At 36.6% G+C, this 16,145-nt stretch overlaps 1 protein-coding gene across 5 annotated transcripts in view; it reads left to right on the top strand.

The window, feature by feature from the left end:
* IPO11 (importin 11) overlaps nucleotides 1-16,145 on the top strand; it is a 194,632-nt gene that overhangs the window by 40,713 nt on the left and 137,774 nt on the right. For all 5 annotated transcript variants that reach the window (XR_003612426.2, XM_028123860.2, XM_028123863.2 and 2 more), the window contains 2 exons: nucleotides 10,353-10,485; nucleotides 14,401-14,459. Coding sequence is in view for 4 of the 5 variants with exons in the window: in XM_028123860.2 (XP_027979661.1) it covers nucleotides 10,353-10,485; nucleotides 14,401-14,459 (192 nt within the window). In the remaining variant the exon portion in view is untranslated. The remainder of the gene's footprint in view (nucleotides 1-10,352; nucleotides 10,486-14,400; nucleotides 14,460-16,145) is intronic.

The raw sequence follows: 16,145 nt of genomic DNA on the forward strand, positions 1-16,145 counted from the left end.
GTAGGGAAGGAGTCTGACATAACTGGTGGGTGAGACCCTTTACTGGGTGTTTTAGCACGCTTTGTTGAAAAAACTGCGTTTTTCAGTCACTTGCTTTGACATTTTTTTATTTGATTATTTTCACCTTATTAAAGTAGTAATTTTCATATTGTTCAACCTAGTGTTTTGGACTGCACCATGTAACACTGGTAAGTCTCATAGTATTTTTAACAGTGTTCTTGTTTGCCTTTGTAATCCTCACTTTGAGGATATAATTTGGGAATCTGCATTTCTAATAGGCTTCCCAGGTAACTCTTAAATATACCAAAGCTTAAGCCAGAATCACATTAGGTTCTCTACTTTGAACCCAGTTGGTTTAAATAGCCAATATTAGGTTTATCCAAGGATGTTGAGTGTAAGAGAAATTCTTTTTGTTGAAGGTTGCTTTTTAAATCCTTGTTGCTTTTGCTTGATATCCAGCTAGGATTTAAGAAATGGACTGTTGATTCTTTCAGGTCTTTCTGTGAATTTCTTGCTGATTTTGCTCGACTTTATCTCCATCTTACACTCTTCTCTTTACTTTTATATTGGCTCTTTTCCCAAGTCAAATGTCTTGAAGGTTGAGGGTTGCAATTATTTTATGAAAGGGTACCCTTCTCCAGAAGTCTGAATTCAAAGTTCAGCTTTCTCAAGTTGTACTCTCCTAATGTGTTGCTTCAGTTTTCAGGTATAATTTATATTTATCCTAAGCAGTCTCTGTGAATCATATCTAATCGAGGCTGTATTCTGGATAGCTTGTTTGAGTTAGCTTTCTGAGCCCTTCAACTTTCTTGGTCAGTTTTCTTGTAGTAGGAGGAAGCTGTTTCCTCTCTGTACACTGTAAAGTATAGGTCTTCCTAGCATGTTGTAGGTACTTCGGGCATACTGTTTATTCTATAGTGCTGACTTAGAATTGTTGACTTATCTGTCCGAGATCCACTTCACTATGAGTTTCATGAGAGAGGAATTTTAACCTTTATTGTTATAGTCTTACAGAAGAACGCAGAGAAGTGGGTGGTGCTCAATAACTGTCAGTTAAATGAGTAAGTCGAGGAGGAGACTTGTTCTTAGATACCTTCTAGATTTCAAAGTGGCGTAATGTAAAAGAGCAGGAATTTTGGGAGAATATGTAAAACTTAAGATACCTGGAAAAAAATTCAACTTAGCACCTTTCAATATGGATTGGAGTAGCTGACCCTGGAAACACGGAGCATAGTATAGAGGGGAACACGGTCATGTCTGCTGGGTTTAGTGGGGGTATGAGATATGTAGTTGAAGGGAGTGTATGTAGGAAGACATGATTATAAAAAGCAGTTTTGCTAGTTAATAAAGTAGCCCCTATTATTTTGGTAATCTGAAGTATAGAAAAGTTCTTTAAAAAATATTTTTACTGTGATGCTAAGATGGTCTTCATGTACTCAATTGGTTTTCCACATAAAAATGTGAAGCCATAGTTGAGTTAGTTCTTCTAGCAAAGTAGTGCAGTGTACACTTAAACGTAGAACCTGCTGCTCAGTGCAACTCAACAATTTCTATATCCTCTTTTTCTTTCACATTAAAATAAATTATGTTCTTTTGAGGGGTGATGTATTACAGAATCAACAGTTGAGAGAAAATTGTTTGCAGTCACAAAATTGAGCTTGATTTGACATAAAAATGGATTTTTTTTTGTTTTTTATAAAACTATGCTTTTCATAGAAACCTGAATATAAAAATACTGATGTTAACTGTTAAAGGCTAAGTGATGTTAACTGTTAAGGCTAAAACTTAGAAATTTTAAAAAACTGAAGGGTTGATGATGAATAAAGTCCCACTGAACAGCGTGTGTGTTGTTTGCATGATAGGGGTAAAAGGCAACTGAAGGAAGGTGAAACCACATTACAAGACCCTCAGACAGCATAGGTTTGAAGTGTGCAGGTCCACTTATACACAGGAGTGTTTTTACAGTACAGTTCTGTAAATAGATTTTTTGTATTATTTTCGTAGTAACATTCTCTTTTTTCTAACTTTATTGTAAGAGTACAGTATGTAATACATATGACGTACAAAATACATGTGTTAATCGACTGTTTATGTTACCAGGAAGCTTCCGGTCAACGATAGGCTATTCATAGTTAGGTTTTGAGGGAGACAAAAGTTATTCACAGATTTTCAACTGCGTGTGGAGGTGGGGATTGCCCCTAACCCTCGTGTTGTTCAAAGGTCAGTCACACTTCAGAATAGTCCTCCTGATGAGTTAGTATGTTTTCTAAATAAGCTAACAAAATGGAACCACATAGCCACTTTGAGATGGATTGGTTAGTGCTAAGATCACTCAGCCTTGTAGCAGAGACTTTCACACTTAGTCTTTAGAAACCTCTAACTTCAGGATATCCCTAGGGAAAATTTCCAAAGAGTTGAAATTGTGAATGGTAAATGTGAGTATACCAAGGTGCCACTTACATGGTATAACTCTAGCCTTCAGGATATTATACTGTAGTGAAATTTACTTAAAACGTAAATGTGTATTTTGTTTTGTTTTAAAGATTTTATTTATTTGAGAGAGAGCGCGCGAATGAGCAAGTGAGCATGAGCTGGGCTGGGGGGAGACGGAGGGGCAGAGGGTGAGGAGGAGAGGGACAAGTGGACCCCCCTCTGAGCAGGGAGCCCGACGTAGGGCTCGAGTCCAGGACCCGTGGGATGGCCTCAGCCGAAGGCAGACGCTTAACTGACTGAGCCACCCAGGCGCCCCATAAATGTGTGTTTCTAAACAAATCATTAAATAGGTGAAATAGCTTGTTTTCAGTTTTGTTTGGGTGATTCTAATTGCCTCACTAAATGCATCCTGATCCTAGGTCTTGTCTCTTGCTCTGCCAAATTTTATATTGGCTTTTAAAAACACCTTTTTTAAAGAATGGCTTCAGATTTTATAAAGGGTCATTTCTGCTGTGAGCCTCTGTGGGGCTTTGAGCTTGTATGTGTGTGTCTAGGCTTATATTAATAGGGGAAGAAGAAGCTTTTGGTGGGGAATTTTAAGGGAGGAGAGAGACTCATTGTGTGGACTAGCTTGAACCAAAAAAAAAAAAAAACAAAAAAAAACCCCAAAAAAAACAAACTGTGCACTGAACAGAAGAGATTTTTAGTATAGCATGGTGTTTGTCTTTTCTATAGTATAAAGACTGTTACCTGGGTCCTAGGAAAAGGGACTTGGAAAAAGAATAAAAACTCAAAAAATGTATCACTAAAATCTCTGTAAATTGCTCATGAAGGAGTATTGTTTGTTCTATCCACAAGACATATATTGGGTTCCTACTCTGCCAGTCACTGTATTGGATGCCTGAGACACAGCTGTGAACAAAGATAAGGTCCCAAGTTGGGAGGAGGGTAGTTTGACCTTTTCCTTCCCCTTCACGAATTGTGATTCTTCGGATACATGAGAGCATCATTTAGGCACCAGTGGCAGAACACAGGTCTGTGGCTGTGCAAGGATTAGAGAACTTTAGGGATCTGTAACATGGGCCACAGTGTCCCTCCTGGGCCTGAGCTGTACCAGTGGCAGGTTTGAAAACAAAATGAAAACGAGGGTTTACTAAAAGATATGTAGGTAACAGATGCTACCAGTCTTTAGGAATGTCCTTCAGTGAAAATAAATAAATATCTGTTGAGAGACTTTGGCAGTTTGATTGGAAATTGTTTTTGAGATAGATCTTATACCCACCAGAGCTTCTGTCCTGAGACATTTTGGCAATTTGATATATATATGGTTCAATGGAAACAACTATATATTTAAGCCTTGTATTAAAGCAAAAACTGATTACTACCAAAATAACTACCTTTTTGTCATTAAGAACATACAGGCGTTTTTTAAATCGTATTTTGAATTTTTTTTCTTGTTTTAAATTTTTTTTCCTTTTTGTCTATTTTTTTTATTTTTTAATTAGCATATAATGTGTTATTTGTTTCAGGGGTACAGGTCTCTGATTCATCAGTCTTACACAATTCACGGTGCTCACCGTAGTACATACCCTCCCCAATGTCCTTGTTTTAAAAATTTTAAAACATATAGAATGCAGATGAAAAATATAAACTGCCATATATCCATCACTTAGATTTAGTAGTTAACATTTTGCTGTTTTTTTCACTTTTTTTTCTAAGGTGTTTTAAAGCAGTTTAAAGATTTAATGATATCACTAAATACTTCAGTATTCATCTGTAAAAGGATATTTTGTTTATAATTGTTTAACTTTTATCAAACCTAAGAAAAATAAAAATAGTGATTTAGTACCATTTAATATTTTTAGCAGGTTTTCTACATTATTCTCAAATATATTTTAACAAGTGGTTTGTTTGAGCCAGAAAAATGAATAAGGTGGGTATGTTTGGTCAAGTCTTTTAAGTGTCTTTAGAATAGTATTCATTTCCTTCCTTTTTTTTTTTTTTTTTTTTAATGCCACTTGGTGAAAGAATTGGCTGACTTGTCTTACAGGATTTTGTACGTTCTACATCTCTTGGTTATGTGTCTTGTTGATGAGCTTGAGGTCAGGCAGGATTGACAGCTATAGATTATGGGTAATATTTTGTGTCCCACTGTTAGTGATGAATTGTAAGGCTTTGATTTAAAACTTTCTCAGTGGTAATGTTTCTTAGGAGAAAATTGTGAGAACCACGATCTGGAAGCTAAAAAAGTGTAAGGATGTTTTAAATGCTAAGAGAAATAAAACTTCCCATAATAGTTCCCTTTTGACATTCAGGGAGTGAAGTCTTTGCACTTATCCGTTAAAATCACTCAGCAGTCAGTGGGTGGCAGTGTTTCTTGTGGTTTAGAAAAATAAAATGCAAGTATTGATGGTTTTTGTGAACAGTACCTAATGTGTTTCATTAAATAGCTTATTTTCATATTGTCTCACTGAATTGTCTTCCTTTTCCCTCCACATTTTTGAGAGGAATATGTAGAAGAAATATTTTTATTTCGCGTACTTGCTTCGTTATTTTCCCTGTTCCACCTGAGCCTTCTGAAAGCATACATCAGGTGGTGTTTTCTGGAGCAGGTAGAAGCTTGTGCAGGACTTGTTTATCTGGGATAGTTGGCAGTGCTTCTTCCGAAATTCCTGTGGTTTCTTCCTTCATTTTCTGTCTTTCTCCTTTTACCATTGGGCTGAAAGGGTAGTGCCATTGCTTATTCTTCATTCTAACCATCTCTGTTTGGTTAGAGGCCTTTTGTTTGTAGGCTAGCTAAAAAGAACTTGAATTAGAGCTTTAATAGATGTCTAATGTCCTTAACTAGGTGCTTAGCTCCAGAACTGAATATGAGACAAAGGAGAATGTCAATTAAAAATTGCCTCCGGCAGTACTACTGATTCTTTCTTGATTTTTGCCTAAAATGCTGTATGCCTTCATTCAGCAGTACCTGCCATTTGCCAAGCTACTTAGGTGCTTTTCATATTTATATGACTAATTAAAGTGGTACTTTCATACTATTAATTTCCAGGGCTAGCAAGCGGGAAGAATTAATAAAGATCTAACTTTGCCCTTAATATCTGTAACTGTTATGGCATTATTTTTTTTAAGAAATGGGGATGAAAATTTCAAAAATTGCTGAAAGTTGCTTAAGGTAGAATGGATAGAACCTTTGATTATCTGAATTATGGGACTTTTTAAAAAAATTCTTTAAATTTATATTGTTATGTTAATCACCATACATTACACCATTAGTTTTTGATGTAGTGTTCCATGATTCATTGTGCGTAACACCCAGTGCTCCACAAAGAACGTGCCCTCTTTAATACCCATCACCAGGCTAACCCATCCCCCCCGCCCCCTCCCCTCTAGAACCCCCAGTTTGTTTTTCAGAGTCCATCGTCTCTCATGGTTCGTTTCCCCCTCCGATTTCCCCCCTTCGTTCTTCCCCTCCTGCTACCTTCTTCTTCTTTTTTTTTTAACATATAATGTATTATTTGTTTCAGAAGTACAGATCTGTGAGGCAGCAGTCTTGCACAATTCACAGCGCTCACCATAGCACATACCCTCCCCAATGTCTGTCACCCAGCCACCCCCTCCCTCCCACCCAACCACCCCTCCAGCAACCCTCAGTTTGTTTCCTGAGATTAAGAATTCCTCATATCAGTGAGGTCATATGATACATGTCTTTCTCTGATTGACTTATTTCACTCAGCATAACACTCTCCATTTGCATCCACATCCTTGCAAATGGCAAGATCTCTGAATTAATGGGACTTTCTTAAACATGTTTTAGAGTGAAATGATAAATGGAAAAGAGGACGATTTTATGGAGCAAAATGGAATTTTATTACAATGACTTTGATTCCACCATAATGAAAAACTTCCTTTTCTTCACTTTTGTGACAATAAGAACCTTTGGTACAGTGCTCACAGATGTTCTGTGGTATATTTTGTTTTTTGTGTTGGGAGTCAGTGGGGAGGATTTTATGTTGGGTATGTGTACTATAATTTACATTGTGCATATGCAGGTGGTAGAACTCTGTAAAGGGTTATTCTCCTGGTAACAGAAGTAGTGCCTGAAAAAATTACAACAGTTAAAGTAGTTTTGCCATGTTGCTAATGTTATTGTAAAATACCTAAAATACCTTGAAAATAAATCTGACATGTTTTTTTAGTTAGCTAGAATGCAGCAGGAAGTTACTCACAGAAGAGGTCCCAAATAAGGCAGTCGAAAGCTCTCAGCAGAAGGGAGGAGGGGAAGGGACAAAAGCAGGGAAGGAATGTGTTTTGTCTTGCAGAACCAACAGTGCTAGCCAAGGAGAGAACCAGCTGCGTGTTTCACTTGAGAGCCCCTTGCTAGGTGTATCTCCCCTGATAGCCCCTACATGAGTCAGTTTGAGCTGGATTAGAAGTGAGAACCTGTGCAGAAGCCCCCCCTGAGTTGTCCTGAGGTAACCTTTAGTTCATTATAACTCTGAGGTCTCCTCCTGTGGGCAGAGTTTTCATACATTGGACGTATGCAGTAGGAAGCATGTTGATATGCTAGGCAAGCACAGTTGAACCAGAGTGCTTATGTGAGCTCCCCGCTCCTGCCCCCTGATACACTGAATAAAGGTTTCCTATCCTAACCTCACTGAGAGAGAGTGCTTTGAGAGCTATCTCCTTGTCTCCTTATTTGTAGCAAATAATACAAAGTTCTTTGCTTTCAGTACTTTCTTGGGTTGTGTTGTATTTGATGCACCCCCAGCGGTGAACCTCCTGAGTTCAGTTATGTTATGCTGGTGATTTAGGATGGTAGATTATCCCTTACAAGTTTTTTTTCTTCAGCTGGTGTCAGATTCCATTTGGTCAACTTTTTTCCTCAAGCTTAATCTTACTTTTTAATTAAGGAACTAGGGAATGGTTACTATTGTTTTCTTTATTGAGTCTGGCATGTAGTGCTAGAGGAGTACATTGAGAATGAGATGAAAGGCACTGTGACTCTTAGGATTAATGAATGGGACTTGCTCCAAATTTTATATACTTACAAAGATTATATATTTATATATGAACAATGTTCAATTTATATTAGCTGTCTTGCATAGGTACTCCATGTAAGTAATAGAAGTTCATGTTTTTCTGTTGAGTGTTGTACAAAGGAGGGTTGAGACTTAATGGAATTTGTTAGGTGAGATTCTCATTCAGACAGTTTATTGCATCCATATTAGCAGCAGTATTGATCTTGGTGAGTGTGGGGCAGTTTTCCTTTTTGTTGTTATGGAAAAGAAAATTCTACCGTTATTAAATTGTTACATAACTTTTGGAGAACAGGATTTACTATATTGATTCTGAATGTATAGGGTAGTATCTACTTAGTATTTGTATTTTGGTATTAAAAAGTTTTAACGGAATTTATACAACTAATGTTTGTTTCTTTTACCAAATTACTGTGTAGTTAATTGCTACATACTGTATTAAGAGGCATTAGAACATAGAGGTTAAAAATGTAAGCTCTGAGCACCTTCCTTGGTTTCAGTCCTGTCTCTTCCTCTTGCTAATTATACTCTTTGCTCTTGGGCAAGTTATTTAACCTTTCTACACCTCAGTTGAGCAGGGAGTCTGATGGTGGGGCTCCATCTCGGGACCCCGGGGGTCATGACCTGAGCCAAAGGCAGATGCTTAACCGACTCAGCCACCCAGGTGTCCCTGAAACAAATAGTTTTAAGGAGATGTGAAGGAGGGCTAGAAAGTAAGTTGTAAGCAAGAGACTGCTTTAGAGTATAATAGTTTTCTGTTCTTATTTGAAATTGGGGTATGTCTCCCCTTAGATTTTATTTAATACATATGTATAAAATGGGTCTAAAAATTATGGCCAGGGCTATAGACTTCAGTTTATTTTGTTGAAATATTTGCTGCAATAAGGAATTATACTGTAGTTTAAAAGTTTGCTTTTAGGTCTTATGTATCATGACTACTTCTTCCCTGCCTCTAAATCTCTTTCTGTTCTTTCACTTTATTCTGGCAGACAAAAGTTTGATGATTTACATGTTTGGAAAAGTATAGGATGCTCTAACTTACATTTACCAGTAAGTGTAATAAAAATTAAGTTGATGGATTTTTCCGTTTCTAGATGTGTATTTTAACCTCAGAGTCTCAGAAAGGACTTGATTTACTAAGAAAAATACTGCAGTTCACTATAGTCCTAAGTAAAGCTTACACGTTTTTTGAAGTGTTTTTTTTTTCTTCTTCTTCAGATTATATCCCTTCTGATTAGAATGAGTATTTGCTTCTCTGTTACAGTATTGTTTCCTAGGATGATACCAATTTTAGACCCTTAACTTTTTATGATATTGCTGCTTGCTGTAATACGGTATTGAGCTAATTATCACTACTGTATTTTGACTATCATGAAACATTAAGATTAAATAATTTGATTTTACTTTCTAATATATTCCATGTGTATTTGAGAATATGCTGAATTTATTTATTAAGTAGTCATTGTACTTGTTTTAAGCATATGCACAAAATAAGGGAGAGCCAAAGCTCTGATCATTTAGTGAAGACAGGAGGCCTTTTAGATTCCGACAGTATTACTTAGTTTGGACGGAGAAAAGAAATTAGACACATTGGTACCAACTCCCTGTGATTTTTGTTCCACATACCAAAAAGAATGACCAAAGCAATATGGTCTGAATGGCTCAGGTGCAAATTGTGGGATGCCCCATTGCTAAGGAGGCTCTTCTAGACCGTAACTAAGTGGGTTTTTTTTTCTGCAGCTCTATTTTGAAGGGGATGGGTCAGAGAACTTTATATCTCATCAGAACCCAGGAAGTGAGGAGGTGAGCAGGAGATGGTCTTGTAGCAGTTCCTTACAAGTTTTCCATTTCTTGTTTTCCAGGAGGATTGTAATAAGTTCTGCTGATACTCCTATTAGTTGTATTCAAGCCTTTGCCTTTGTGGCCTATGTAGATACATGCAAAGTCACCAGGGGGATTTGGCAAAGCTCTTTTCCTACACCTGTAAGCACAGGCCATTAAATTATTGAATTAAAATAATAGAAATGGGATTTTTTTCATAGAAGTTTTATTTTATTTATAGGATTGCATTTCTGACTGGTTTCTGATGCCTAAAATTAATATAAATCCAGTGTTTAGTGGAGATGATATACTTTTAATCTGGAGTAAGAAAAAGCATTCTAGAGTATGCTAATGATAACTAGTCATTCATGTGTACTTTCATATCATTTTTATTTAAATTGAATGGCCATGTAGACTCAGCTGGATTGCTCTTAGACCTTCTGGAAAAACAAACAAAAAAAGCTGAAGATCCCCCTGGAAATGGTTCTGCCTCAACCTGGGTGGCAGAGGCCAACTGCATCCCAGTGTGAAAGTGAGGTTTGTAAATATCAGTACCTATTAGGAAATCAGCCTGACAAGCATTGTGGTTTGTATGTTCCTGCTTTAAATGCCCTAAAACCATAATGGGTAGAACCGGCAGAACACAAATTTGATTCTTCTGTATTTCTTAGTATATTGTTTTATATATTATACTCAATGACAGTCTGTCACTGTTTTAAAAACTGAGTGTTGCATATTAGTGGAAGAAAAAAGGTATAAATAGAAAATGTCAGACTGCAGTGCAGGCATTAGACTTAAGTACTGTTTCAAGAAAAACGAATATTTTAGGTGTGTATATGTGTGTTCACAGCAGCAGCAGAAACGGTCCTTGATAATGTATGTTCTGTCTTAAAAAGTTTGAAACGTGATAAATGACTTAACTATTTCACATCTCACTGAAAATGACATTAAACTGTAATTAAAAACTGACCTAAAAGCTGAAATGTATTACTCTGTAGATCTCATTGATTACTGAAATCTGTGTTTTTTATGAACAAATTTGTTGGTATTTCTTTGCAGTTAGCTTCTGGAATTTATAATTTTGCCTGCTCTCTGTGGAATCACCATACAGACACATTCCTTCAACACGTTTCTTCTGGCGGTGAAGCTGCAGTTCTAAGTTCACTAGAACGAACTCTGCTGTCATTGAAAGGTACTATTAAACTTGATATGTTCAGTTTTGGAAATGACATACCTCAGAAGAATCAACAAATAGTTCCTTTGATGGATTATCTGCTCTCACTTGCCCTGGGAGTGTATGTGGTTAGTCTCTCCCTCACATACAAGGCCTTATTTGTGGTTGGTTTTCCGTTAGAATAGCCTTTGCTCAAGGAATTTGTGGGATCAAAGTGTGGGATAGTTTTATGTTATAGTCACATTTCTGGGGTCTTGGGGCTCTGAATATGTTCCTTTCAAATATTTCTGCTTTTTTTTTTTTTTTGCTCTACTTTACACTTCCCTTTCTGGGCTCCTACCCTTACCATTGCTGTGCTCACTTCACTACACTTCAGTCCTCAAGTGTTCGTTCAGCTCTGTCTCCCAGGTCTGTTTTCCATGAGAACTCAGCTTCTGTCTTTCTTGTTTGTACGTCAGGCTCGCTTGGACTTTAGAAGGTGCTCGATGGCATGCCATCTTAGCCTGTGTTTTCCTATGCTTTGCTTGTAGGTATCCCTTAGCATAAATTTCTATTTGGTCTTCCCCGAGCTGGTTACCTTGACAAATGTATTCTGAGATTCCTTTCCTTTACAGAACACTCACGCTTGGCTCATTCTCTTTGTCTTCCAATCTTTCTCTTCTAGTGCTTAGGCTTTTTATTAGTTTGTGTTTCTTAGTTTGATCTCAGGTAGCCTTTAGTGCTCTTACTGTGGCTCATTTTGCATCCTTTGGCTTTACTTCTAAGCCCTTTTGTCATACTCCTCTTAGTACCGTAGGATGCCGCTGTACACTCTTGGCACTGCTCTCGTGCATCACGTAACATTGATCAGACAGTGGATGCACAGACTTCAAACTGTCAGCACATTTTGGTGAACCTTGTAGACAAAAGCGTGAATGATTTTAAGGGACTGCTGACAAGTAAAATTCATTGTACAGGTGGTTGGTTGTATAAGTGAGTGGAGATGGTTTTGTCAACATCCTTGAGGAAGAAATTTAAAAGGATTTAGAGATAAACATTTATCCAGAAAGAATTAGAGAAACTGGTGTAAGGTTATGTGTACAAGACTTGTGTAAGTTCTGTATTTAATGATTAAGGAATTTTCACTAGTGCTTTTGATTGTGGTTTTCTTACCTTACTGATTTCAAAGAGTAACTCTGACAAAAAGGATGCAGCACTAACCTACATTAGCCTGATTTTAGCTTTTCAGTACTTCCTTGTCTCAGGGTCTTAGGTACACTGTAGCATTTCTAAGATATCTTGACCTGAAAAAATCCCATAGCATTTCCTTTTAAAATATTTGTTCCGCCCAGCTGTAAATTTCTATGACTTGAGCAAAACTTAAGACTTCAGTTTTTGTTATATGTAATCTGAGTCTATACCTGTGTGCACTTAGGTGTGCATATATATATATATATATATATATATATATTCATTATTTCAGTAAATTTGTGGTTGGGTGTTTGACACTAGATGGACATAATAAAATGGTTACACAAATATATGTAAAATGACACGTGACAGTGGTCTTAAAATATGGTAACTGACAATGTGGTCAGAAAGGACTTCCTGAGAAAGTGATGTTTGAACCAGCATCATCGTAGGGTAAGTAGACGTTAGCCAAGTGATGAAGGGGGAAAGAAAGGACTGTCCCAGGTAATGTGGAGCAAGTACTTTTGTGGGAATGAATGAATCCAGAATAAGGGACTCAATTTGAATCCTGTTTTCTCCTATGATGATGAGTAACTTTTGAGTTGCATATAATTGTAGTTTGATAGTTTTGTAGACAGTTGCGTTCTAAACTTCTTTTTTTTTTCCACCATTACCTCCTTCTAAACCTGTTTTTAGTATACTGCCTTTGAGCTTCACGTCATGAACCCTCACTCTCAGTTACAGAGATAGCAGTGCTATCTGTAACGTTTTCTTAAAGTGATGTGACTTTGAATTTTATAGTCTCTGTTGCTGCCATCTTTGTGTTTCTGATTCGTGCTGTTTTACATATATTATACTATTGAATCCTTTAATAACCTTATGAAGTAGGACTTACTAACACAGTTTACAGGCAAAGAATGTGAGATCTAGAAAAGTTGTCCAAAATAATACAGCTGTAAACATTGGAGCTGGGAGTTAAATATAGGTCTGACTTCAATCGTTGATCCTACTTGTCTCCCTGTGTACACCAGTTACTCATAAAATGTGATGTTTGTTTATACTTGAGCGCTGTAGTCTGTTTCAGATTTAGAAATAGTTCAGCTTTTATATCCTTTGTAGGAGATACTATATTTTCATTAATGTAGTCTAAAACTAAATGAAGCTCTTTGGTCACTGTTGAGACATATTTCATGGTTATGGAATAGAGAACTTTCTCAGTTTCAACTTATAGGGGTTTTTGCAGGTGAGAAGTACTAACAGTTGTAGCAATTAAATTAAGTTTTGCAATATAGTTTTAGAAACATATGTAGTTAAGATATGTGAGAAGAACACAGCTTTTTTTTTTTAGAATAACAAAAAATATTTTACTAAAACATAAGATTTACAGAAGTTTCGAGACAAGCCATGCAAAATGGTCACAAGCTTTTTCTTGAAGGAAGTATTCTACACTTGACAGCAAAGTCACAGTTTTACTAGTGAGGGCTGTGATGTTTGTTTAATGTTCCCATTTTGGTTCAAACAATCAAGCTTGTCCATCTACAGCATCTAAATGAAGTTAGACTTGGCTAGAGAGCATATTCTAAAGAACTGGTTAGCTGCTTTTAACCAGTACAATTAGATCACCATAAAAAGGGGGAAAGGAGCCCATAAAATTAAAATAAAACTGCCTCTCCCCCTCAAAAAAAGTAACAAAGAAAAACACCTACACCCCTGCAGCTAACCCTGACAACTACCTTCATTCACAGTGCTTTATACTCAAGCCATGATGGGGGAAAATGAATAAAAGCTGAGAAGGGCCACTGTTTTTAAATGTTTCACAACAATCCAGATGGTACTTCTAACCTCTGCTCATGCTTTACAACAGTGAATCAGGACAAGACGTAGATTTGCTAATGTGTGTTTAATCACCAAAGGACTGAAGATGTCTGGGATTTTTGCTGTAATGTTTCTAAGACTGTGTCCATTAAATGCAAACAAAAAAGGAGTCTTGGCAGAACAGGAGAAGTGATGTACACTTGATGAACAGATCGATTTTAAATATTATTCATGGCATATAGCCTAGTCCATGCTCTAGCTGTTTCCATGGCGTGGGCTTCTTTGGTCTTCCACCGCTCCGCTGCATCATTTCCTAATGGATCAGCTGGATTGTGAGCACTTAACAAAGCCTGGATCAGTAGCAGAACTGTGCGGATCTGCAGTGCTGGGGACCCCTTATCTTTCAAAATACCTAAACATACTCTTCTCAGCTTGTCTACATTAGGATGATAAATTTTGGTTTCATAACATACTTCAGGGGCTGCCATCAGGTATTCTTCTTGTAGGAATAGTTCAGGCTTAAAAGTCCCTCCCTCAAAGAGGGAGTCCTGGGGGCCAGCAGTGACCACATGAAAATAATGGGCATTGCTCTCATCTGGTTCTGCCTTTAATGCCAGGAACTGGTTCTGCCAGCAAACGCTGGGTTTCCTTGATAATCCTGTGGGGCAGCCTGGCCATCTTGTCAGATCCCGAACTCAGCCTCTGGTCCAAACTCTCAAGAACACAGCTTTTGAGTCACAAGAACTTGACTGTCATTCCATCTTTCCTACTTGGAAACAAACCAATGATCAGGGATTACCTTTCTTTATCTATTATATGAAAGGATGAAGTTAGAGTAACCCCCAGTCTTGATGAGGCTTTGTGATTCTGAGTCTTTGTTATGATTATGATTTTAATAGGATAAGGTATGAGGCATTTAGTGCAATAAAGCTCAATTTTACTTTTCAGTGCTGCGTAAATTAACTGTTAATGGATTTGTGGAACCTCATAAGAATATGGAGGTGATGGTAAGTGAAAGCAGTTACTGATTCTTTGTGGCTTTGGGAAAGTGCTTGGTATTTTCCTGAATGTTTTAAAGCTTATTCTTTTTACTTGGCATTCATTTACAAGTTTTTATTAAGTGACCTTTTACCATTTTGTATGTGTTATACTATACTTTTTAGACTTACAGCCTTTTTTTTTTTCAGTATATCAAAGTAGCTCATTCATGAAGGGGAGGAAATAAGCCTAGGGCAGTTCTCAAGTGCCATGATACATTGAGAGTGTTATTTATAATTTGAATTGGGGTGAACTTCTTGAATTTGAATGCTATTATTACATTTCTAGGTCCATTGTGGACCTAGATATTTAAAATGATTTTTTTTGGTTTGATCATAACTTTTGTGTGTGCTCTTTGTAGTCAATTGGATATATATATATATATACAAGAAGGGAAAACCCTATTGTTAAGCCCAACATTTGTGATGTATATTCATTTTTTGTATGGCATCATCTGCTTTTTCTGTGTACAAGAATATATAGCTGTATACATTTTATCCCGAAACAAAATGGGATTGTGTTATATATTTACTCAGATCTGTGTTAGTTTTCACAGTGAGTTTAAGTCAGCTAAAATGTTGCTTTCTATAGGTTGCTTTGGGAGTGTTGAACAGAATTGTGAAAAAAGTACATCTCATTGGGTCTTTGGGTCTGCCCTACCAGATTTGACCAGAGTTACTCTGTTTTAAGTCTTTAGTATACTGTGACTGTCAGTAAGATTTTGATTGCAATAATGATTCTACTGTTAAAAGAATTTAAAAGCTGGTGATATGCATCATTATAGTGTGATGGCTATTTTGTTCTATAAAAGTGTTACATGCTTATTTTTTTAAAAGTTAAACACAGAAGGAAAGGAAATAAAAACTCACTTGAAAACTTGGTATCAAAGATATTGCTAAAATTTGTAAGTATACTTTAAGACATTTTATGCATAGTCTTTCAGATATTCTTTTCTCTCTTCCTCAGTTTTATGTAAATGGAACCCATGCTCTGTTTCTTGACTTGCTTTTTCTTAAACTTACATGTCATTTTTTCTCATGGGTATTTTTCTCATGTCAGTAATATATGTTATGTTTTTAATGATTCTATGGTAAATCCATGTGATTACTGTCAGTGAGCTAATTTTTAAAAAGTGTTAACATTAATATAGGATTCCTATAATTTACCTGCCCAGTTATCCATTGGAGCTAGGATTTAAATACAGTATTTAAGGGACTCATTTACGCATTGAAAAGTAATGATAACTAACAAAAAAGAAAATTCCTAGTTATCCACTGATGGATATATAGGTTGTTTCCAGTTTTTAATTGTTGGTCAGTGATGTTGGAATGAACATTTGGGTATATAAGTCCTTGTGTACTTTTCTGATGCACTGTTCAGGATAAATTACTAGAAGTGGAAATGGTTGATTCAAGTATAAGCACATTGATAGAATTGATTGATATTGTCAAATTGCCAAACTATGTGGGAAAAAAACAGCCATAATTTTAATGCTGATACATTTTAAATATTGATATTTATTGCCATAGTGCCATAAAACACTTCTGGAAACCAATGAGATAGCTTCTCCTAAATTCCTGCACTGTAATGCGTTAAGTTGCATAAAGGCAGAGACTATTTGATTCACTGTCCATCCCAGAGCTTGGAATAGTCTC

This window comes from Eumetopias jubatus, unplaced genomic scaffold (genome assembly GCF_037043125.1).
Source record: "Eumetopias jubatus isolate StellerSeaLion01/CBP00866 unplaced genomic scaffold, mEumJub1_p1.0 scaffold_5, whole genome shotgun sequence".
In the NCBI taxonomy this organism is placed as follows: domain Eukaryota; kingdom Metazoa; phylum Chordata; class Mammalia; order Carnivora; family Otariidae; genus Eumetopias; species Eumetopias jubatus.